Source organism: Spodoptera frugiperda, chromosome 29 (assembly GCF_023101765.2).
Source record: "Spodoptera frugiperda isolate SF20-4 chromosome 29, AGI-APGP_CSIRO_Sfru_2.0, whole genome shotgun sequence".
In the NCBI taxonomy this organism is placed as follows: domain Eukaryota; kingdom Metazoa; phylum Arthropoda; class Insecta; order Lepidoptera; family Noctuidae; genus Spodoptera; species Spodoptera frugiperda.
The window spans coordinates 2,375,144-2,400,652 of NC_064240.1; the positions used below are offsets into that span (position 1 = coordinate 2,375,144).

General features: G+C 34.8%; 3 protein-coding genes across 13 annotated transcripts in view; 1 reads left to right on the forward strand and 2 right to left on the reverse strand.

Moving 5' to 3' along the window:
* Positions 1 to 1,995: 1,995 nt before the first annotated feature.
* On the reverse strand, positions 1,996 to 7,318 carry LOC118281564 (uncharacterized). The gene is made up of 3 exons (XM_035602164.2): positions 6,889 to 7,318; positions 6,457 to 6,658; positions 1,996 to 4,725 (listed from the first exon to the last, which is right to left on the reverse strand). Exons 1-3 carry the CDS (start codon positions 7,133 to 7,135, stop codon positions 3,975 to 3,977), a joined length of 1,200 nt encoding a protein of 399 aa, XP_035458057.1. The 5' UTR covers positions 7,136 to 7,318; the 3' UTR covers positions 1,996 to 3,974.
* Positions 7,319 to 7,850: 532 nt separating this feature from the next.
* On the forward strand, positions 7,851 to 21,656 carry LOC118281562 (terpene synthase). Of its 2 annotated transcripts, XM_050706429.1 has the most exons (9): positions 7,851 to 8,122; positions 8,710 to 8,864; positions 10,450 to 10,509; positions 15,877 to 16,021; positions 16,430 to 16,550; positions 17,034 to 17,173; positions 17,625 to 17,727; positions 18,174 to 18,301; positions 18,696 to 21,656. In XM_050706429.1, the coding sequence occupies exons 1-9, from the start codon at positions 8,078 to 8,080 to the stop codon at positions 18,795 to 18,797; spliced, it is 999 nt and encodes a 332-aa protein (XP_050562386.1). In that variant the 5' UTR covers positions 7,851 to 8,077; the 3' UTR covers positions 18,798 to 21,656. The 2 variants fall into 2 exon arrangements, with proteins under 2 accessions (XP_050562386.1, XP_035458045.1); XM_035602152.2 differs by lacking the exon at positions 10,450 to 10,509 and having other exon boundaries at positions 7,869 to 8,122.
* A 1,941-nt stretch (positions 21,657 to 23,597) lies between these two features.
* The window catches only part of LOC118281560 (tropomodulin-1), a 69,947-nt gene continuing 68,035 nt past the window's right edge, over positions 23,598 to 25,509 (reverse strand). For all 10 annotated transcript variants that reach the window (XR_007707406.1, XR_007707402.1, XR_007707401.1 and 7 more), the window contains one exon: positions 23,598 to 25,462. The gene's annotated coding sequence lies outside the window, so the exon portion shown is untranslated. The remainder of the gene's footprint in view (positions 25,463 to 25,509) is intronic.

The following is a 25,509-nucleotide window of genomic DNA, read 5'->3' on the forward strand; positions in this document are numbered from 1 at the left end:
TAAAACTAATCGGTCTGTCCAAAATATAAATTAAATGAAGATATTGGCTTATTCGGCCGAGCCAGGCCTGGCAGGGCGAGGGCCGGCCGAGGTACCGACACCGCACACAGCCGAGTCTAGTGGGTTAGTCGTAATTTGAGCTTGATATATCGGTAAGTAGTGACCTATGCATGGAGCCCTAGCCAAACTAGGTACCTAATATTTAGAGTACCGCCGCGCGCCGCGCGCCGCGCCGCGAGCTGCATTCGACACTCAATTTTTAAAGTTTTTAGCTAGAATGTTGTAAATAGTCAAATGTAATTTTGTATGTTACATAAGAATTTTTCAATATACGTCTCCTTTGCATTAAAATAGAAGGCTACGGTTACATTAAAACGTTTATATTCAAATACTATCGTGTGTAGTTTGTTGTGAATTAGGCTTCGATGTCACTGTATGCTAGTTACGTATAGAGTTCGGACGTCTCATTGTAAAAATGTAAAATACACGCTATTGATTTGGGATTAAAATATGAATGTTAAATAAGTATTAATATTAAATGACGATTTTTCCTTTAATATTTTTATACAGCATTACAATATATTTATCGCAATTAAAAGTTTATAGAGGTGGGTCAGTGTGCAATTTAAAAAATAAAAATAGTGTTTAAAATTGTATAATCGCCTTAACGAGAGAGAATATAGCTGAGTCCTCCTGCGTGTGTTTGCTTGACGTTTAATGTTACCATTATTGTTTATGCAAGGTGTGCATGTCCTCGGAACTGTTGCTAGGTGATACGTAGAGGCCGTATGTCGGGATCGGGAGGTCCTTCCTATTGTTTGTTGAGACGGGCGTAAATTAAAATATTACATTGATTGACGATACAAGATTTATGAACGTAAGCGGCTGTTACTTATGAAATAAATTAAACATTGGGAAGTTCGATGTTGCTGTCAATATTTTAATTCACCCTGTGTGACCACGTACCTGTCTATTGATAATCACAAGTTTATCGCTGTTAATTTGTTGCTCCATATTTTACTAAAATCAGATCGATGCGACTATGTGACGTGCGCAAGTATGTAGTGGTGGTGATCTAATCGTCTTAGCTCTTCGGATTAGTATAAATTACCTATCGGATGTTGACAAATGACAGGAAAACTATATCTCATAGTTGTAGTTAAATATAACATAACAAAGCACATGTCCACTGAAATGTACATTGTTGTATATAAGTAAGTCTGACTCACGTTATCATTTCTAGGGGCACAACTCCTCTGTATACGGGAATGTGCCCATTTTTCATTACGATGGCCCACTACAGGTTCATAAAGGTCTATTAATTAAAACATAGGTGCTTACAAACTTATTAGGTAATCAGCAACAATTTTGAAAGCAATATTTTATGTAGAACTGACTTATTTGAACAGATCAGTGGACACGCGCTTTCGGATCACAACGGAGACGAATATAATTAAGATACATACATATTTCCGCCCCCGAAATTTCTCTCTACGATTCAACGATATCTTAAAATCTACGAAATCATTTACTAGATCGATAATTATACAAAAACACTAACTAAAAAAATGCCTACTAAGCATACTTAGTAAATCCATGTTCTGTGTGCATTAAATTCTAGAATTAACAACATTGTTGACTATTGCTAATAGCTTGAGGTTGTTATCGTTTTTAGAACGGACAAGGTGAATTTTTCATGTATTATATATACGTATATATAAATCTTACGCTCTATAACGAATGTTCGCTAGACCCTTTTTGTAAGCTGTCGCCATCTAACGTGTTGTTACACTAGTCCTCTCTTATTAAAGTAGTATCAATATATTAATGATGGCTGTGAGATAAAATATTGTAACAATTTAAATTTATATTGTGTAAATGAAGATATTAAATAGCAACATAACTGATTGCTCTGTCGCAACGAGTCTGCTATCCAAATACGTTTCTCTGTCCATTTATCAGATTGGTTTCCATTTGAACCTTTGTTCGGGCATACGGTTTGAATATGAACTAAATGCTGTTGATCCCTGATAATTGGGCCTGTATTATTTTGGCACTGTATATTCATGCATGACATAGTTACTATGCAACAAGTATGGTAGATCGTTATCTCCGTAAATCATAAGTTAACAGAAATTCCTGAGTAAGTAAGTAGTTATGCATATGCTTCTTATTTTTATAGATCACTTGAACTTGTATAATTATTATGACAGACATAACAAATATCCAACAGTACTAACAAAATAATTACTATTACATGCATCCTACACAGTGCCAAATAAAACCAAACGTTTCGATCAACTTGGCGCGAAAGACGCCTCGACACAACGGGTTGCCAAGTGAAATAAATTCTAAATCTAAAAGCGTATTTTCCTTTCGATCTAAATTAAAAATACTGAATTTGCTAAATAACGTCTAATTATTAAAAATCATAAACTTATAGTCTTTGGATCGGTTTAAAATTTTGAAATGGCAACCCAAAAAATTCAAGCTCACAGCTTTCTCCGCAGTTGCTCAAATTCTCAGCATAATAACCCCATGTTTCACCGCTTCTAGTTAACCATTTACAAACCACCATATGACAATGATGTTACATTTCCCATGCACCCGGCCGCCATTTTGTGCACCTACCTAAACAAAATGGTGTCCACTCACGGGCTATGTAATGTTATCAGACTGTTCGAAATGTATCACACCACAAAAACAAATTATTTAATATTGTTGATGTTGATTGTTAATAAAATGCAAATAATGTAAATATCAAAATAAATTCTGTATTTGTATTTGAATATTTGTTTTACTTCTATCCTTATAATCTATATTATCTGTCTAACTAATTTACAAAATCACTTATATTTTTATAGCACGCTTACATTTTTGAGAATATTTGTAATTAAAAAGATAACTTTCAGGAGAACAAGAGACCAGGAAACAATTAGGTAAGAATAAAAAAAAACCACAAAAATGTTTTGTAAAAAAATATATATTCGTAATGTGACGTAGCATTCATCGCAGTAACCGAAACTACTAACAAAATTATGTATTTACATTCGAAAAATAGTGCTTTACAACACAAGAACGAATCACAAATTCATTTGAACTCTCTAAAGACTAGTAAAAAGACTAGAAAGTAATAATAATTAAGTAAACCTCCTACTTACCTCCCGCTAGTGAGATTATTACAAAAATAGTGAAATTTGTATTTATGTACAATATTTTGTGTCAATACGTGGCCTTCAAACAGTACACAAGCTCTAAATAAGACATACCTCATAGCTAAAGTCGTGCATTTAACGTTATACAATACTGAGTCTGCCATCTAATTATCACATCAAAAATATTGACTAAATACTCCAAGGAGTTAAGATTCATTTCAACACTTCAAGCGGAAACAGACATAAGGCAACAATTGTCAGAACTTGATCTAAAACCTTGACTTATTTCCCTGCAGTATAGGTACCAACCCTCGAGTTGGATAAATATACAATCACATCAAAGGTGAGCAGATAAGGTATTTCTTTTAACCATACACTAGGTACAAACGCCAGCAGGCTATTGTGTAATTATTTTTTTCATTGAATTTTCTACTTTATATCAAAACAATAAAGTTAAAAATATATAGAATTTGACAGTATGGATGTGGCGTCTGTACCCTACCTTCAGTTAAATTCGTGCGCATACGAGGACCAAGAAGCAATGCGCGCCAACCAGTTATATACGGCTATAAGTTTGGTCATCAAGTTCTAGAACACACGTTTACCTAGCATTCCGTTAATGGTAATACTGTAAATTCTACTTATAAATCACAATCTTTTATAGGACTTAAGTCGTTAGCATAAATGAGCAACATTCATTTCATTGGTCTTTTATCTAATAACTTTAAAAAGTCGATGCTGGTAACAGGCTTCGAGCAATGCTCACCGACCACAATTAGATGTTGATTATAATCTTAATTAGATCTTGAAATGACGTATTCAATTATGTTTCACCCTGTCCAACTGAAACGTCCCTCTAGAAACAGACTTCCTAGTTTTAAGATTGTGTTTCTTAGCAGAACCGACAGTCACCTTTTTCTTCTCTTCTTCTAAAAGCAAAGGCGGCAATGAGACCTTCCTAATGTTATATTGAGATGAAATACCATTCGGCAGCCGAGTGACATCGCTCTGCGGTATCTCCGGCGTGCATATAGGTTCTAATCTGGCCAAGTCTCTATGCCTTGCAGTAACAACTCTATTATTCATTAACACATTTCTTTCCGACGCGCTCAAGGCCATATTTCCATAATTTCTAGTATCCAACGAAACAAAAGACTTAGCACTATTTCTATCACAATTTAAAGATGAATCAGGCCTAGGATTCCTCATCCACCGGGAGGATGCTATCTCAGACCTCAGAATGGAGGGATTCTGTCGTTTTCTATAGGGGCTATGGATCTGTATCGGTGTGATTTGGAGCAGAGAGCAGAACGCGTCGGGTAAATCGGATTCGTCATTATACATTGGATAGAAGGATACCTTTTCTCGGGACAGCCTGTGTTCGCCCAGATCCTCGATGGAGACGCGCGGCGAGTTCTGCGGCGTGACGTCGGTGGAGCTCTGCGAGAGCCGCTCCTCGCTCTCGCTGAACTCCTCGTAGTCGCTGTAATGCATGGCGATGACCTCGTCGTGGTCCATCTGTCTGTACGACAAACGTTTTTCGGGCAATTGTATTGCTTTGCCGACGATTCTGAAAATCAATAAATACTATTCAAATATTTATACCTTGAAGGTCAACTCGTCTGTTATTACATCGTATCACTGAAAAAGTGTCACGGTCGGCCTTTTACATTCGTATGACAACGCATAGGAAAGTAATTACACTCGTAAAACTGTACATACCGAGGTATACACAAAACACTGGCTCACAATGTATTTTACACAATAATTACAATGAATAGGTACAAGTCAATGACGATCTAGCCTTATGCTGCTAATAACTTTTCTAATTTAAAATGCCACCACAAGAATCCGCTTGAAAAAATAAAACATAATTACGGAAAGCAGGATTCGTGTTGGTTTCAACGTGTCAAAGGTTTAATGGCAACTGTTATTAATCACAACAAAGTTTGGGCTTTAAAGGAATCATTGTTGGAAATGTATGCTAAGTACGAATTATTTTCTCCGAAATGGCGGCCTTGGCCACATTATTTTATAAAATTTTGTTCTGAAACTCTCAAATATGTAAAGTACGGGAATGAGCGTCACGTTTTAGTAATTACAGTGTTTTTACTCATTTGCATAGTGGTACATGGGCAATGGGCACGGGCCAGTATTCCTTGCGCAACGCCATAACTTGGTGGCGGCGCCTTGACCTAATGAACTCCATTTAAAATGACGACCACCTACAGAGGGGTGAATTAAATATTAATCGCTCTATTGATCGAATGTTAAAACTAACGAGGCCCATTGTTCCAATTTAGTTTCCTGTAGATATAATAATGGCTTCATTCCTTTTGGAATTAATGGGTTTAAAAATTAATGTCTGTAATGAGTGTAACAACCTAATCATTAACTATGGGAATAAGTAAAATCAATTATACTTATTGTATAAGAGGTTTTATTTAATGTCACTTCAATAGAACATTTGATTGGGGCAATAAGTTCTGTTTTTGCCTACTAAAAGTAAGGTGACAATAAGCAACTATGTAGATAGAATAAAAATACTAGCTGGGCCAGCAAACTTCGATCAGCCTCAAAGATTTTGTTCTCGCCTTTTAAACCATCTCTGGACTTCCACAAACAATACAAGACCAAAATTAGAGATTATAATGCTTTTGTTTGTTTGGACTGGTTCAAAATAATTGAATAATTTTGAGTAGGAATAAAAAAAGTTATTGAAAAAGAAGGAATAACTTAAACCACAATATTATATTTAAAAGGAGCCGAGCTGCAAAAGTTGAAACCATGGGAAAGTAGCTACTATAATGCAATACTTTATGACATAATTGTTGTATGTTGTCTGTCTATTCATGTAAGTTAATAGAAAATGTTGTGTTTTAATTATGATAGTATGGGTAGTATATGGGTGTTGCATACAAGCATTCTAGAGTGAGGATATTTCAGGCCATATAGAATTAGAAATCATAAAAATAAGTATTGCCTGATAGGACAGGCCGAGGTAAGATTATAGTAAATACAATTAGCCAAACACATTTTAGAAATGCACAGAATTGACTATGATATATCGAGAGTAATACCTAATTGAAGTTCATCTTATTAATATTATAAATGTGAAATTCTGTATGTTTGTTACTCAATCATGTTAAAAGGGCTAAAGAGATTGATATGAAATTTTTGAACAAGGACTGGAACAACACATATGCTCCTTTTATCACACAGGAACACCGGTAAAGGTGCGGGCAGAAGTTAGTTAGTTTATATATTATATTGGTGAGATATTACCTATGTAATATCTCACCTGAGTTGTGGGTGCAGCTGTCTCCACTGTTTGCACTCGTCAACAATCTGTGGCCGATTGCTCTTCTCCCCATCCTCATTGTAAAGGGTCCTCTCAATGCGATCCCACTCTGCAGCCAATGTCTTCGTAGCTTCAGCTGTGCTGCGGCGCAGTGCTGAACCAGAACTGCTGTCACTTTCTTCGCTGTGGAAATCTGGAGTTCCTGGAATATTTATTACTCATCTATACTTAATATTTAAGGCTGACGAGTTTGTTCGAAACAAACTTAAAGTGAATGTCTCGTCAGTGGGTCGTTTTAGGGGCGGATAAAACATTATTTTTATACCTAAATATAAAATAATTATATTAAGATGATCAGTTAAAAGTACAACATTTCTATTAAAGATGGTAATTTTCACAGGCATATTTAAGACACAGAAAAATATTACGTACCTGTCTCACTTTCCGAGAAAAAGTCTGAAAACGGTGTTCCGGCCCTCTCCAGGCTGTTCACCATATAAGGTTGGACCTCAAACGAATAATTCAAATTTCGGTTCACAAAACTACTCGTATTTGCTGACAAGGGCGGCAGCTCCTGCCCCGAACGATAACCGAATTTCTGCTGGTTAATATTTGGCAAACAATCGATTAGTTTACTTATATTTTTCTCCCGTGCCGATAAATAGTTTCGAGCAGACATAATCAAAACTAATTCAAAACAATAAAATTTTCCATTCTCATACTTGTTTTCTAGTTAATTACTTTTTGCATTACTTTAATTTCCAATTGATTTACGAAATAGTTTCTTAAAAATATTTGTTTGGAAATAAATCATCAACACAACAGTCAAGAAAAATATTTGGAATGTCAGAAAACTTAAGAAAAAAAAGCTTGACAGTTACCACCAGTGTTGTATGTTAATTCCATTGATTTAAATAATATTTTCGGTCAATCGATCATGTGTAAAATAAAAAGATGGAAGGAGAATAAATATAATAAAATTATTAATTTGATTATCCTTATAGTTTGCAACAATGCAATTTTGATTTTGTATGCATATTTCGTAACTTGTGCTCTAAGCACTTTTTGTCGTTGGTGATACAGTAATTAAATACAAAGTAGTTCTAACGCCGTTGTCTGTGAGTTATTAATATTGATTATTTTTTTACTTTCATTAATAATTCATAATTAAATAATAAGACACAGCACACAATAATTTTATTGTACACTATAACTTAACTAAGCTCTTAAAGAATTAGTTTAGGTTTGGTATACTAATGAAAACATTACAATAACAAGTTGAGTTGAAACAATCTTTGTACAATCAGAATGATTTGTTTATAATTAAATTCGGAAGAGAGCGAAACCTTTCTCTCAAACTCTTAAGAAGCAATAAACGACAATGTAAATAAATTACCAATGCGAACCGTAACAGACTGTACCGCTCGCTGCTAATAAAACGATGCGGTAAAGGAACGCATTTATTTGTTTTTCGATCGCTCTGTCAGCTGGTTGTGTTGTCTATCTCTGTCAATGTGTGACGAAGTGTCAAAGTAATTCTGTCATAGCAAAATCGATCGGTGTGGAGTGATACAGTTCTGGTTCTGAAATTAAAGGAGTATTTATTAAACAAATCATTAAAATGTCGAAAGTAAAAACAAACGGTGGCGATAGCGCCCAAGATGAGGTAAATATTGTTAAGTCATTTTATTGTACACACAATTTTTTGAGTTACTTTGTTTGCCGCCTTTATCAGTCGTGAATAAAAATGTATTTAGTTGCATTTCCTTTGTTATTTTGCATGTGTATTGGATTAGATCAAACAGTTAAAGACAAGTGTATTACAGTAGGGCCATAGGAATTAACAAAATAATTAAAATGACGCAATGCGCCAAACTGCGAGTTGATGACTGCTACATGTTTGTATTTTATATTTATAGCTGAATGAGTGGGATGTTAATTTAATAATAAAATTATTAGCTAAACAAAGTGGCCAGTATTTGAAATGTCGTACTTTAATCCTCTAATCATGGTAAAATATTAATTCTTAATATATTTTTTATTTTAATCATAGTCTTTGTTTCCTTGATAAGTACTGATTATAAAGAAAATTACACGAAACTAAAAAAATAATAATTAAAGGAGGTTTTCAAATCTAAGATTTCGAATACCTACTCTGCACTGTGTTATAAATTTTAATCCAACAGTCTGGCTGTATGGCCTACAACTATAGTTGCTTTAAAACTTAGTTATTGCTATAAATACTTTTTCCAGAAAATTCTAATGCCATACACATACATCCAACAAGTACCAGGCAAGCAGATAAGGCAGAAGCTTGCCGCCGCATTCAACTACTGGCTGAAGATCTCCGATGAGAAGCTGCGCGCTGTAGGAGAGATTGTGCAGATGCTGCACAACTCCAGCTTACTGTAAGTATGATGAAATAACTTAATTCTATGATGCAAGCTATTTACAATAATTCAGTGTAAAAAAGTTCTTATCACTATAGTATTTAAGTTGTTAATAAAACAAGTTATACTTAAAAAATATGTTAAACAGTTTTAATGTGTATGGTCATCATGAATAAGAGTGTGTACCAATAATCAGATGGATCTGTCATCAACAGGTCAAACTAAATTAAACTGTTCAGTAAAAAAATGTCAGAGCATTCTTTATCTCAGCACTCCATATAGTTAGGTAAGTAGGTGAAATATTAAAAATTAAGAAATAATTAAGTATTTCTCTAGCCACTACTAGTAGTAGGAGTATTATTAAGACATAACAGCTCAAATAAACTGAATCGTGAATCATTAAATAAAAATGCAGCCAATATTAGTTTATTTCAATCTACTAAAATACTTCAAAATATTGTTATGTAAAAAACTAGTTTCTTATGAATTCAACCTATTCACAAAACTATTAATTATCGGCAGTTGTGCCAAAATTTCCATTTGTTAAATGTTTTGTTTTATCTAAATTCAATAGAAGATTAAAAATTTAAATTTGTTTTTTTATATTCATTTACATAGACATCATCTGATTTTACCAATTCAGACTGCAGTTACTGAGAATTTTAAAATTTAAATAGTTATTCTTTACCTGACCTGCGGTTCAAACACGACATTTTAAACTAAACAGTAAAAAAATAACTACTTAAAAATATATAAGATACATTTGTTTGAGGAAAACAATTTATAATTTATTCAAATATTCAGTTTCTTTACAACTGATATAATGTGATAATGTGATTTGTATGCGGTGTGTGTACAATTCATTCATCACTATTGTTTGGTTGACTTGTTCCAGTTATCTTCGAAGAATTCTATTTGTTATTCCTTTGACACCTTGTTCCTACTACAAAGGCCTCAAGGACATTTGAGGAAAGACATAGTTATTTTGTTTTTCTATGTAGTCCTTCTGTGTCATATTATTCCATTATTAATATAATGGAGAGTGAGCAATACTCGTCACTATCTCACTATAATTATCGCATCAAATTATAATCTAAACTAAATAACCATGTTACAATAGGGTAAAAATTATCACTGTATCCTTCCTGTTTAGTAGAAATATTAATTATAATATTTATCTCTTTATCTATGCAAGCATGCAGGATGTGATAACTAGTATGCAGTTTGTCATCCTTTAAATAAATACTTTCTATGACAAAAATATCTTGTTGCATATAAAGCTGAACTAGACCGTAAGACACCGTCGTGCATACGAAAACAAACCAAAGAAGTTGCTAAACTAAAAACTTGTTAAAATAAAAATACTATAAATCTCTGTAGCATTACAACACCCCCACACAATTTATGTGTGACCACTGACAAAATAGTGAGTGTAAATTAAACTACTGTAGACTAGATTAGATTTTGGGTAGGAGAATGATAAACATGATTAATTTTATTATTACTTTATGTTTCATCTATTAAAAAAAAAATCTGGCTTGACTTAGGTACTTTATGCACACGCATAGCACTAGCTCATTGGCCCCTTACTATAATGTTGCAGCGTAAAACACAGGCTTCCACCCGTTCAGCAGGACAAGATTGACATAACTTTCTTTAACGCGTGAGTTTTAACTTTAATTCATTTGTTACTCGGTGATTGGTCACTATTGTCCTGCTGTGGGTTCTATTGGTGGCCTGCTATTGGTGGGTTGATAGTGGTATGCTTTATGGTGGAACTTTATCCTTTGGTTATTGGCTGGGCTAGAATGGATTGATGAAAGAAGAATTAAGAATGAGTTGTGTGGTAGAACGAAAGTCGTTTTGGCATATTTGTCGGAATATGTGTGAACAGTCTGATAGATGTGAAAATGAGATTTGTTTGTTTGTCTCTAAGTACTGTAATGGAAGACACAGTGTTTGACAATAATTATGTATATTCTGTATGGATTCCGCTGTTACTTTAGATGTGCTATACTATAGCCTATTATTTATCAGAATATCACCTCTTAACACACAACTAGAGAGGTCCTTCGTATCCTCATAAAACATAAAAATATTGGACCTAAACCCGACATTCTCTTTAGGTGTGTCTTGTCTGATATCTGTCCCATTGAATTACGAGAGTGAGGGAGGCGAGAGTACAATTATGCACTAGACTATAAAAACTATAAGCGCAACTGACAAGCTCTTGAGCTTGAGACTGACCGCCTTGAGAATAGATGCAGAATAAAACAAAAACAAAACATGCAGATCTATTTTATGTATATTTTAAGACCTTGCACAAAATATTTGTTGTAAACTCATGTTTTCACAATAAGTCTATTCTATTCTATTCATATAATTGTCGACAAAAACTATTAAATTAATGTTTTAATTATCTTCCGCTACGAACTTTTTTAATATACATATCAGCGTGCACTGGTGCGGTGATTAATATCACCGCACCAGTGCACGCTGATATCAAACAAATCTGTTTTTGAAAAAAACAAGACAATATTTTTGTTATTAAAGTACTTTACGAAAATAGTTTGCACTAATATGACTGCCCATAGTACCCATTCTAAAGCGGGTTATATCCTCATTACGCGATCCTCTGCTATTTTTCACGCCAGCACATTTAAAAGCGACTATGAATTATAACGATAACATTTAACTTCCTATTCTATATACATCTAAAAACTAAAACGCGCAATAACTGTGAAACCTCTCTTTAAGTAGATACTTGAAGAAAGTTTACGATCCGATATTATCATTCGTTAAGAAAAGTAGATAATGTGGACCCTGTTAAGCAGAAAAGATCTAGCCAACATTATATTAGTTTTGAGTAAATGAAGTTTAAAGTTAGGCAGATAATAAAAAAATCGTATGATACAGTGGTACTATTTGAAATTTGGTAGTGTAATACTACCTACTACTAAACTAACTGTAAGGTAACTTTAAACTTCATTTACTCAAAAGTAATAAAATTTTGGTTGGTCTATATAGTTAATCAGCTATACAGTTACTATTCAAACAATTCGCGTAAGAGTATAAAAATTAAAAGTCTATGAGACTATGATGAATTTGGCATCGTTGCGTCACGATGTGATGTGACTCAACTGTGTAAATTGATCACAAAAAATCCAGACGCTCCGAAGTAAAAAGATTAAAAAAGTTAAAATGCATTCGTAAGTGCTTACATTTTAAGTATTCTCTAGTTGTAGTAGATAGCACCTACCTACTCTTTAGGTATAAATGGGTAATTTAAAACGACCATTAACATAACTAAATGTCTTTCGATCTAAGTAGTTACAAAATATTTTATAAACATACTATGCATATTCCTCCCAGCTCATTAAGATAAGCTATTTTCATGGCCATCTAATGTCTACTAATAGGCACCTTAATGAATAAATAAATGCAATGTTTATGTTTTGTTTACTTAGTCGGCGTCATTAATTATATTGTTATACATAAACTAAACAAATTAAACTAACATTAAATGATAAATGATATTTTTTTTCTGCAAATGGGTTACAAGGTATGTACCTAAGGTTACGTCCACTGTTGAACAAAAGTCTCCTCCTTAGTCCTCAACGTAGGACGACATGCCGCCACCTGCATCCACTGGCTTCGCGACATGTCAATCTTTAAATTACTAGATAACGGATTAATTATTAAACTAGGTACACGGTAAATACATTTTTGACTGAGTTGGTGCGATTGCGATTGTCGAGCACGCAGTCTCTGATTCGATTTCTAAATTGGGCAAAGTATTATTGTGTTTTTCGATCTTTCTATAACATGTGGGTGAGCCCACAAAACAGGAGTACAAAACATAAGTAGTGAAACATACATTGCACGTATGGGGTTCTTATTAGCGTGGTCTTACATTATGTTTATTCTAAACTATCATTAATAAGAATTATTTAAATCCTGTCGTCTGTTGGTACAACTTTAATTTATTTAATTAGGTGGAGGCGACATTCATAGTCACGATAAAGGTGATTTGCTAGTAACGCCGCGAAGTTTATACGGAGGACGAATAATATCTCACGGGCTCCTGTCAATACAATCTATTGATGTTATTAACTACTGGGAATTCTAAACATAACATGAATATCGTCATGTCTGTTAAAAGGAGGTTTTTTATTTATTAGATAGGCTGGAAAATAAGCAGACTGATCACCAGTACCCTTAGTACGAGTTTGTTTAACGTTTAACGAGATCAAAACGAGAGCATTCTGCGCTCTGGGTTGTTTCATTCGAGCTGGCCAATCATAATATACTAAGCCTTTTGATCCTGATAGTAAGATGCCATTAGGTAGGTGTGAGTGGGACTCACACATCACCAAAGGGGCTACTTGTTAACCTTTCTTGAAAGAGGTTTGCGCCTTCAGCTCCGGTTTGTCATATAGGTAGGAAAAAAACCTGGCAAAAAAAGCACCCACGATTGGGTGTTTTTATAAACATAAACCACATACACAATATTGTAAATCCGGAACAACAATCTGTGGTTCGCACAAACAGTTGTTCCGTGCGGGAATCGAGTTCACGACACGCACACAGTTACGTAGCAGTCGTTTGTCCAGGCATTGCAATAAATCAGATAGGTACAAAAACAATTATCCTTTTTAATGCCATTTTCAAAACCCAAAACCTAAAATACAACCTAAAAGTATACCTAATACTTTGCATAACACCACTCCACATATGGGAGTATCTTCTCAGAATTCAAAACCATGCGATCTTTGATTACTGGTCGTCCTTGCCACCTGGACCGATGAGACAGTTCACCAGGAAAATAATTTAAACAATATTCAGTTGGCTTTGACCATGTTCTTGTAACAGTTATTGTGATACTAACTAGTTAGCCTATGTGTTATTCCAACCCATAATCTACCCCTGTTCCAAATTTCATCCTGATCCCTTCAGCCGTTTTGACGTGAAAGAGTAACAAACGTTCGCATTTATAATATTAGTAGGATAATCGTTGTAGGCATTATGGATTACATTTGGCTTGTAAAGATAAACCGTGGTAGGCAAAAAACGTAGTATAACGATGAGATATCGATTTCTAATAACAATAAAAAGAAAATCTTACTAAGGTGTGTGACTCATGTCTTGGAACTGTACGCCATACGAAATAGATATAGGAGCGTAGATAGGTTACACATGATTCAATTTAGTCACTACTACTATTATAAAGCAGAAACTGTTGTTCTTATACAGGGTATGCCTGAAAGTATGAATCAAATCGAACATAAACAAAACAAAAAGCTATCGGAGATATCAATGTAATTTATTTTTAGAATTTGTATAAGTGTGGTCCTTTCTTATCATTATCACTATATTTTTACTCGATATTGATATTGATCGATGGTTTTTTGATGATTCGGACCCCCATTCCCAGGGCAAAAAGTTAGGGAATGACCACCTCTATGCCCGTTCGATTCGATCCATACTACTAGGTAAGGATGAGAGGTGGCATATTAATGTATGGAACATTCTGCAATATTCTAGATTAAAAGTAAAAAAAATGGTACCTGAACTAATTGTGACTAAAAAATCTACTACTTTATAATTTTTTTTTTTTGGCAACCAGCCTCAACCCTTAAAACGTCGCGGCCAGAAAGCTAGTTATATCTATAATAATTAGTGTTACTGTAGGTTCTTAGTTAAGTACATAAATAATAGATAACAATAAGCGAAGATAGGTAGCGGGCTCACAATCTCAATGAATTGTTTCAAACGACGTACAGTCTGATGTAATTTAGATTAGATGTTATGTTTGATATTTCAATGTAACACACAATATTTATTGCTTACTAGGAATAGCAATAATTCAGAGTATTGCTGGAACTGACTGCGAATTACACGATGGTATTCCCTATCTACGATCTTGTTAATGGAAGTATTTAGTGGCATCGCTAAAATAAACTCTGAGTCATAGGGAATTACGTGCCATTCGTCTTGAGACAAACGGCACTGTTGGCCAAAACACAATCCTCATAAAAATACTACATACACATGCTTGCAAGCCATTCCAAGAAGTCGTAGGCGTAATATATTAGTTTCTTTTTTATTATTGATAGCTTCGACTAAAAGCTTCTGACGGATGGTGGTGACGTGATCGGCTATGGAGCTTCGTTTTCCTTGTAGTTCTACATTAATCGATATTATTAGGACACTTCTCATAGGTACTCTATCGATATTCTTGGTGAAAATTTAATTGAACATTAGTACAATAATTGGAGCCCGCTCAACGTCCACAGACGTCGCGGCATGCCCAAAGGAAGATGGTGGGACGAACTCAACATCTATGACAAAGCCGCAAAAAGCTTTAAACAGAGAGGAGTGGAAGGAGAGTAGGGAGGCCTTTGCCCTGCAATGGGATGATCTTGGATAAATCTATAATAATTGTTTTTCAAAGCAAAGAAAGTAACAAAAAGCTGGCTGGTTTTTATCTTGTATCTCTATCTTAAGGTAGACAATGTCACAGCCGATTGACAATCGGTTAATGCACCCAACAATTAAATAAAAACAAGCTCAAGCCGCCCAGAATGAAAGAACGTGCGCGAATTTATAAAAATGTATTTAGGTACGTTTAGTCAATTGGGATCAAACCCCAAAAAAAAAAAACAGATGACGGACCTAACCGTGGATGTATAAGATGTATTACATCTTTACCGGGTTGTACATAGAGGGTAGATAATAATCCGGAGCTGCGGTCAACGTACCAGGTTACTGGGGCTCCGGCTCAAAGCTGGAAAAGGAATGGGGTAGTTTTTAATCTGTGAGTTTGTCACACCCTGCTGCCTCACCCAAGGCAGGAAAAGTCTTGTACGATTGGATTGATTTTCCCCCTCACACAAAATATGGTAGATAATAATCGCTCCTTTAAAATACTTACTGATATTCATCTGAATCTGGTTAAGACTCCCTACTGATTCCAACCTCAAAATCTCCAAGCAATTCTCCTTACTGACGAAGTCCTCCTTTGATCCAGGATCGACGACATCCAAGACAACTCGATCCTCCGGCGCGGCATCCCGGTGGCGCACTCCATCTACGGCGTGGCCAGCACCATCAACGCGGCCAACTACACCATGATCGTCGCGTTACAGAAGACACAGGAACTTGGACATCCTATGGTAAGTGACTATATTACTAGTCATTAGAACTAATATATACTAGTAACATTTGTTGAAGATGACTATTAAGTAAAATAAGTTACGATATATCGTCATTAGAAGAATCCCATATTATGACAGAATGGCAGGATGTGTTAAACATTATTGCCATTTTTCGCCCTAGTCTAAGTAGTGTATTCATGTTTAATGGCTCTTTCAGTACCTCAGGTCTCTCAGGTCTTTTCGTAGTTCGTAAGTCTCCTGAAACCACGTACCGTACACATATACCGTTTTCGGGATATTTTCTTATTCAGAACGGCATGACAAATTTACTAAAGGTGCGTCCAGATGCGAACACACGATTTCATTAGGTGGTTTTTGTATAGGTTAACAATAATAAAAAAAAATATGCCTCGTTTATTTTTCTAGGCGACAACAGTGTACACAGAGCAGCTGCTGGAGCTGCACAGAGGGCAGGGCATCGAGATCTACTGGCGGGACAACTTCCAGTGTCCCTCCGAGGAGGAGTACAAGGAGATGACCGTCAAAAGTGAGATATTGTGTAATGTTCACAAACACTCTGTTATAATATAATTTGACTGAACTGGTAGCTGCCGTGTAAGTTCCATTCACCGGAGCACAACTAATAGGTGTAAACTCAGAAGATGATGCCCCTTGCAGAAGTATAGTCTAGCATTTAAAGTGTGCGTCTGAAATGTTAGAAGTTCCATGTATACATTCCCTTACTTAGGTACGTAAGGGGCTAAAATCGAATCGAGTTTGTTTCATCATCACCATGACTATATCGAATCGGACACACGCTGGACATGCATTCATGAATATTATACTATACGTACTTGAAAATGGAAACCCAATAGTACCTACTTTGCCAGAGAAGGTTATAAAGTTAGAAGAAAACCCTTGCTACGATTAATAGCATTTTCGGGTCAAAATCACTCTTTAAGTCGACTAGTTTGTACTTATATTTTTGAACGATAAATAACAAATAAAGATAATATTCTATACGTTACAGAGACGGGCGGTCTGTTCATGTTGGCGATCCGCCTGATGCAGCTGTTCAGCGACAACAAGTCGGACTTCAGCAAGCTCTCCGCCATCCTCGGACTGTACTTCCAGATCAGAGACGACTACTGCAACCTCAGGCTGCAGGAGGTAAGCCAGTATAATAATCTTATCTAACCCTCTAGATCGCTTTCATCACGGTGGCCATCAATCTAAGATAGCCCACCACCCAGAAGATATTATAGTGCCACAAGTGTGTGCGCGAAATCAAACCCACGCTACGTTGCACAGCCGTCAGTTACCTAACCACTGCGCCAACCGTTCTGTACTAATACGTAAAATGAAGAGTTTGTTTGTTTGCGACACCTCAGAACTACTGGTTCGAATGGAATAACTCTTGTTGTAGCACCATTTTTAACCAGTTATTAGGAGTTCCATTCGATAAGAGATGAACTTTGTAATCTATGTGCAATATGAGTATAATTTACTTTATAATACTTGACTGGCTAAGAATGCCATATGTCGTTAAATACTTCTTATGTACCCACCATAATTATGTGTACAAATAAGTTTAAATTTAAATAAACGAATAATGTTTCAGTACACGGAGAACAAGAGTTACTGCGAGGACCTGACGGAGGGCAAGTTCAGCTTCCCCATCATCCACGCCATACGCAACCCCGAGGGCGACAACCAAGTGCTTCGTATCCTTTACATAAACATAACCTAGCTATCACACAAAGCCGATAATTTTAGAAAACGCGTGATTCCAAAGATATATCTAGAGAGTTATGAATGTAGGTACTTTTTATGGGATAAGTCGGCAAATGATCAAACGAATCATCAGTACCCTTAGTATAAGTTTTTCTTTCTTTACATTTTAAGTAATCGACACAAAAGCGCGTTCAGCGCTAAAAAACAAACTCGTACTAAGGGTACTGATGGTAAGCAATCAGCACCGCTTATGGACCGTAACACCAGTATGGTGTTGCAACGTTTCGTACGTTTCCGGCTTTTTCGGGTAGGGATTTGAGAATTTGAAGATAAAGGAGAGTATCTGGTGACATAGCAAAAAAGGTGCACAGTTGTACCATTCTTTTCTCGAAGTTAGTGTCCAAACAAGCCAGTAATGTTCCTTAGAGTAGTGTAGACATCCTGCGGCAGCGCACCCGCGACCTGGAGGTGAAGCGGTACTGCATCACCATACTCGAGCGACTCGGCAGCTTCGCCTACACACGGAACACGCTGCATGGACTCGACCAGGAGGCTAGGAGAGAGGTACTCTACTTAATGTTACGTATTCTCTTAGTTTCTAGTTTATCGACTTAGGCCAGCAAACGAGCAGACGGATCAGCTGATGGTAAACAATCGGCGACGCCCGTGGACAACCGCAACCATAAAGGATTTGGGGTTAGGATTTGAGAATTGCAGAATAAGGAGGGGAGGAATTGAACCTTCGGTAACCTCACTCACGTGGCGAAACTCAACGCAACCGTTGTTTCACGTCAGTTTTCTGTAAGGTTGTTCTTCTCTTAGCTATTGTCTAGAGATAAAAAAATCACGCGAAAGTAGTCTTTATATATTACATTAAATACTAACAATAGCATGGATTCCCGCAAAGTAACGCCTGATTGTATTCTATACATTACAATATATATTTGTTACGTTCCAGGTGGCCAGATTAGGCGGCAACCCTCACCTAGAAGCTCTCCTGGACGACCTGCTCAGCTGGCGACGAGAAATGCCACTCGAAAAACTAGACAACAACGTTTAAATCAGGGTACGGAGTGTGACATATTTACGTTAACACGTTTAGCCCTTTGATTGGTTGGTTACTTTGACCAGGCCAATCAGAGCGCCGAACGTCATAAACTTATCGCGTTAACGTAAAACAAACTCACACTAGGCACTCAGTAGGTTCACTTGTATACGTCATTACGATCGAACATAGAAAGAATTAAAACATTATTATTAAAAGCGTATCACAATGGCAAAACAACAAGAAATTAAAAGAGAGTATTTTAATTAAACCTACCCCTTTCAAAAATTATAGATGTTTAATATGATAATGTTTGTTCAATTTTTGCAATGGTAAAGTAATAAAATAGTATAAAAACATTAAAATAATTAAAGGTTCTGTCGTAATGACAGTACATGTGTTGAATATATAGTAAATCATTTTTTATACATTTTATTTCGGCACTTACAAAGGTAATTTCATCATCGAATCAAGCAGAAACTAAATTAAAGTATAACATATCTAACTCAAATCATTTTGCTTTTGCATTAGACTTCCTAGAAAGTGCCGTAATAAAATGTATAAGAAAGCCATCCCGATGATTTAAATTATTATTTTGTAAATCCTAATTATATTATTTGTATCAGACATTAGATTAGATGTAAAGACCATCCATTTTTTATTTCCCGGGTTAATCGAAACAACGATTTTTAAAGTTAAAGCGATATTTTAAATGTTGTGTAAATATTGTAATTTTTTTAATAATTCAGTCATTATGATGCATTTTACATTCCCAATGTTTTAATTAAATTAAATAAATAAATGAGGTGGAAGGAGATCAGGCTTAGAATAGACAATAAAAGACATGTTTCAAAAGTATAGTATCTGTGCTTTACGTCTTGAAATTCTTGTCACTATAAATTATATGAAATTAAATTTTCCTAGGAAAAAAACTATTAAAATTAAAAAATAATTGGTTGCTAAATTTTTTATCTTCTCTTGAAGTGATATTATTAAAACTATTTTATGTGGAATTATAAATCTTAATTCCATGGTGTTAACGGTCACAGATTATAAACTGTGGCCCCGCGATTGCACTGCCATCTATATAGTGAGATGACATCGCGAACAACTCTTGCTTTGTAACATTAGCGCGTCAACGCTTACTTAAACCGCTTTGTACTTATGCACGATAGATGCTTAAATAGAGAAGCTTCGTTATTTTGTATTATAATAAAACTTATGTTTTGGATGATCCTGCTTTTATTTTTCACCCGTAACTATCAAATTGTATTATGTTTTGATATATTTTTAATGACATTATTCTATTATCTATTAGATTTATAAATAGTTGCGGTTGGAATCTCTAAGGGTCGATTTATACTAGCGCAGAGTCGAAGCGCATCGAAGCGTCTATCCAAAACTGCACATAACAAATTCAACCTTAACTCTACAGCGTAAGGGTCAATTTATACTAGCGCAGAGTAGAAGCGTTGTTCGCGCGCATACGCGCGAATTCCGACGAATGCGCGCTTTTTAAAAACTCAGAAGTAATGTGTGCGTTACGCTATGGAGTTAAGGTTGAATTTGTTATGTTCAGTTTTGGAAAGACGCTTCGACTCTGAGCTAGTATAAATTGACCCTAAGACAATGGGTATTAGATTTGTTTTTGTATTATATCCTATTTTAAAATCTCGTATTATATTAAAGTTAAAAGACCTATACAATATGCCTATACACATGACCAAAATGTACGGAAATCATGGATTTAGAAAGTAGTGTTTTCGAATTCCTAGCGACGTTGTTGTAGTGCGTAAGTAGATGTTTTGACTAGTGATATCTAAACGATTGAAATATATATTATTACATACTATTTATCTACAAGTGTTTAAAACACTCAACTTTTGTGTCTTCACTTTCAAAACTAAATATTGCCTCTTTATAAAAAAAAGATTAAATAAGTTTGCCTAAAGTAATTAGTTATGCAAGTTATAAAACATTTTTCGCTTAAATTTGTTGGTAACTCGACATACGCTAGTCAGTTGCTGCGTTGCGTGAAAAAAAAGAACAGCTAATATTTAAGAAGTAGCTCGTTGGTATAGCTTGGCTAGATAGTATAGGAGTTGGTGTATTTTTACTATTTACTATTAAAATAAAGAGGCAGCCATTCGGTGCACCTTTAGTGTCCTTCGAGTCGTTATTTTAGGGTGAGAAGTCAATTAATTCTGAAATACTTCACAGTAGGCCTATGTAGGTTTGTATACTTACTCAACCTCACTTATGGCCTGGCCGCACTACGGCTGAACGGCGGCAACGAACCGATAAGGGTGGTTGCTTGTATTCAGTTTCTTGTTCCACAAATAAAGCGGTTAAAAACCGCTACGGTTTCGCCCTATTGCGGCCGGGTTCTTACAAGTTATCGATGTCAATATATTTCTTCTAGATTATTCTCCAAAATCAAGCAAACTTTTATGTTTAACTGTTCTTGTAAACGGTTATTTAGAATTTATAGTATTGCCTAAATGGCCTACGCTTTGATTATAATAATCTTATAATATTATATCTCTTTTGTAGATAATATTCTTTGTATAATTGATTGTGTACTTACATTTCATAGTATTATATTTTTTATTATTTGATATTGTGTTCTACCATTCTGTATTCAGTTTACGATTAGTGCCATGATATAACATTGCTTATAAATATTGTTAGTATTAAATTTCAAATTAATAATGACATTCACATTCCACAAATTAGACATTTTGCTGTTCAAATTAAAATAAGCTCTTTCAATTTATAAATTCCTGGTTGCTAGATATAGAAGTTTCTAGCCTAGTATAGTCTAGAGGTGTACTTAATAGTCGGATAAGGCTAGCCAATGATGACAATAATAGCTTCAAAACAAACTGTAGAAATATTGAAATAATAGTTTTTGATTATTATGTTTTTCGGCTTAATCACATAACTATTTGACGAGGAACTCGACTAGTTTCAAGGAGGCTCATATTCATGAGGTGCATTCCGCGACACACGATGCGGCGACTGTGGCGCTGATACGGAGCCTCTAGCATACCTTGAAACTAGTCGATTTCCTCGTCAAATAGTTACGTGAGTAAGCCGAAAAACATATTAATTAATTTATTATGTCTCACGAAAGTTATAATATTAATAATAGTTTTTGCTATATAAGATCATATAAATTATACACTTAAAGTCCACAAAATAACAAAATTAATTGACTGTATAATTAAAATATACAAATAATTAAATTATTTGTCCAGCTTATTATTTGCTTTTTCATTGTAGCGATAGATTGTAATGTTTTGCAATAATAAATAAATAATTAACAGATGACATAAATAAGTGTTCCTTTGTAAATGTTTGAAGTTTTTAATAATTGTGTCCAATTTTCATGTTGTCAGTTATTACATAATTATGTTTTGTTAGATATTGTGTTGTTTTTTTAAATATATTTTTTTCGAGTGATTATTGTTTTTTATTCTTTTATTTTTGTTCATTTAATAAGTGATTAAAATAAGTTCCGATACCAATGGCTAATAACCAGTTAATTATTGTTTGTTTATTATTATAAAAATATGTAAGTATTATCGATTTGACACGCTTTGTCTTCCAAATTGACAATAACTATGCTTATCTTTTTATACTATTATTAGAATTTATAAATAAAATTATAAAACACGATAAGCCCTGAAGGACATCGCTCAATATGGCATTGTTTTAAAAATAATAATAGTGGCGACACAGTCGTTTCATATAGGAAAAATACATTTTTCAGTGTTTCCTATTATTATACAACATATAACGTGGATAGTTAAATAAACTGTTCTAATTGTTGAAACTACACTCAGCACCTGTTATGATCACCATTGTTCTCTGTTATCCTCTTAAATAACCCGTACCTTTTTAGCAAAACTGTTATCGAAACATATCTAAAGGATCAAAAATAAAGCTTTTTGTGAACTTAAAGTAGTTTTATTTATATTCCAATTAATTGTTTTGCAAAATGCAAAATGGCTTTGTGCCTAACACCGACAAGAGATGAATTAATAATATACTTACTAAGTTAGGTACTATATTAAATTATTTCCGCTAACCCTAAGTTCTCTATCCATAGTCATACGTAGTAAGACACGTTTCAGTTATAGTCAATATCAACATAGAAATCTGTGGAAAGTTACTGAAGCATGCCTTTGGACCCATTCGAGTCACTTAAACCCATGGTCACGTCCACCTTGTTCCTCTGGTGTTGTGGGTCTCCATGGGCGGCGCTGATCGCTTACCAGCAGGTGACCATTATTCATTCCTTGACTTTTTTTGGAAAAAATGTCTTGTGAAAATTCCGCAATTTTTTAACTGGGTCCTCTAGATTTTGGGCCATTGCAGAAAAAAGGATTTTCAGCCTGATAGGACAACATAAATCCTGGACTATCCTATCCTCGAATTTTTTTCGTGAACTCTGTGGTGTGACTCACAAACTATGCATTTCTCAAAGAGGCCATTTTTCAATTAATATTTTAATCATTAGACCTGAGGTACCTAAACCACAACTAGAGACTAGAGTGAGTAAGTCAAGTGTGGAAGAGCCATGCTTCGGCACGAATGGAAGTGATGTTACGGCCTCACTGAAAACCAATGTGAAACAACGCTTGCGTTGTGCGAGTGTTGTTACCGGAGGCTCAATTACCCACCTTCCTAAACTTCCCATTCCCCGATTCCCCAACAACTCTTAAATTCCTTACCCTCAAAAGTTGTGACGCATCTGGTGTTTCGGATGTAAAAAAGGTATTGTACATTTTTAATGAATAAAACACTGAATATTGTTTATGTACTTTATTAATATTTTTTACAGTTGTCACAAACTACAGCACTGCGACTCTACTAGTCAAGGTATTTCGTTGGATCAAAATGCTCCTGAACCGTAATATATCAACATAAATAAAACTAACATTACAATTAAATTATGATTTATATTAATTAAAATTTTCTTTATAAATCGTCACATTAAAAGAATATTACATTTTAAAAATCTAAAATCATATACAAATAATCTCTCTTATTGAAACTAACAGACGAAAAAAAATCGAAATTGATTTTTAATGGAAAATATGATGTCTGTATCACAATGTTATGGACACTTAGTTCCCCAGTAGATTCACTAAATATACATAAAGTTACATTTTTAAGCATTTTTTTTTTGTTTCAAGAAAGCAAAAGGTTACGTTATAAAAGCTATTCCTCATAATATCAAAAGCCTCAGTACGTCGCTAGGCGTTAGCTAGAATGCTATCGAATACCAAAATTACAAAACTCCATCGAAGGCGTATATCGAAAGTCTAAGACACTGCGAACAAACCTAGTGCTTTATTGAAATATTTAAAATTACGCTCCATTGACGCAGAACATGGCTTCTCTATATCACTTCCAATTGTTTGTCTAACATTATTACAATCAAAATGTTGGCAAGTCACAATTAATCAGTCATTTTTGTTATTCAACTTTGAGCTGATACTCATACACAATAAAGTTTAATTTCATTAGTCAAAAAATATATTAAAATTGTCAAAAATATAATAAATATATGAAGGAACTTAAAACTGCCACAGGTTCCGTGCGGCTTTAGTGCTTTATCGAGATAGGTCAGCAGCATTAGCTGATATCTGCTGATGCTGCTGACGTAGTACTAGCTCTATCTACTGCACAACTACCTCAACAATAATTATATAATGTTGTATTACTTATTAAAATTTTATATAACTTTGTTAAACACTAAAAAAGCGTCAATAAGAGAAGCATGTTTCGCATTAATGGAATGTGCACATCTATAAAATATATTACAATTTAATATCATAATAAAATTAATACGAATTCATTAGCACACTATAGTAAGAATTAATAATAAAACGTCCATCGTTCACACTTCAGCACAAGAATTGTGATTTTATCATAAATATGTAGTCGCTACTAGAGATGGGCCGGCCATCGCGCTAGTGATGTTTGTGTATTCCATTTACCTTGTATATTATATATAGAAAGAATAAAACAATAAAATATCAATTCTTGTTAGCACACAACATTCGTCTTCAGATGTACCAAATTAATCTGGCCGTACATGTTAATTGTGATTGCGTATTTTGAGTGACAAGTAATTTAATATCAATATTACCTTACTTGTAACTTTAAAGTTCTGAAAATCTAAGTTACAAGTAAATAAATAACAATGATTACTTGCAACATCTAAGCACCTCGACTTATTTTAAACTATGAATTTTATAGACAGTTTCTAGTCGTGAAATTTTGTATCAATCTAAGCATAAGCTACACTGTAACTCCATGACTTCCCTTTCGTATACAAACCTACGCAAATACTGAATAATTTCAGTTTTCAAGCGTACACCGCCAAACATACACATGACATATATGCATGAATTTGTACAGCGGTAATCGTTTCAAGATTAAAATCATGCAGTATTGAAGATTTATGTACGAAGGGGTTTATTGTAACGTATGTATGTGGAGTAAGGTTCAAAATACTCAATCACAAAGTCCGTGTGGTGGGGCGTGCGATGCGCGGGAGTGCGACACGAGCCAGGTAGCGCGGCGGACGGCGGCGCGTCACGGGATCCAGCCCACCACGTAGCTGCGGCTGCGGGTGAACTGGGTCAGTCGTCTGATGCGACCGCCTGCAATACATATACACCTTCTTAGAAAAAAATACATACATATGTTG

Bases quoted from the DNA above. Each gene is read 5' to 3' on its own strand.
- LOC118281562 (XM_050706429.1), top strand. From the start codon at position 8,078: ATGTCGAAAGTAAAAACAAACGGTGGCGATAGCGCCCAAGATGAG. The intron at 17,174-17,624 runs GTAAGCCAGTAT...ATAATGTTTCAG, and splicing joins GCAACCTCAGGCTGCAGGAG to TACACGGAGAACAAGAGTTA. The intron at 17,728-18,173 runs GTATCCTTTACA...AGAGTAGTGTAG, and splicing joins GGGCGACAACCAAGTGCTTC to ACATCCTGCGGCAGCGCACC.
- LOC118281564 (XM_035602164.2), bottom strand. From the start codon at position 7,135: ATGTCTGCTCGAAACTATTTATCGGCACGGGAGAAAAATATAAGTAAA. The intron at 6,659-6,888 runs GTACGTAATATT...TAAATATTCCAG, and splicing joins TTTCTCGGAAAGTGAGACAG to GAACTCCAGATTTCCACAGC. The intron at 4,726-6,456 runs GTGAGATATTAC...ATTGATTTTCAG, and splicing joins CAGCTGCACCCACAACTCAG to AATCGTCGGCAAAGCAATAC.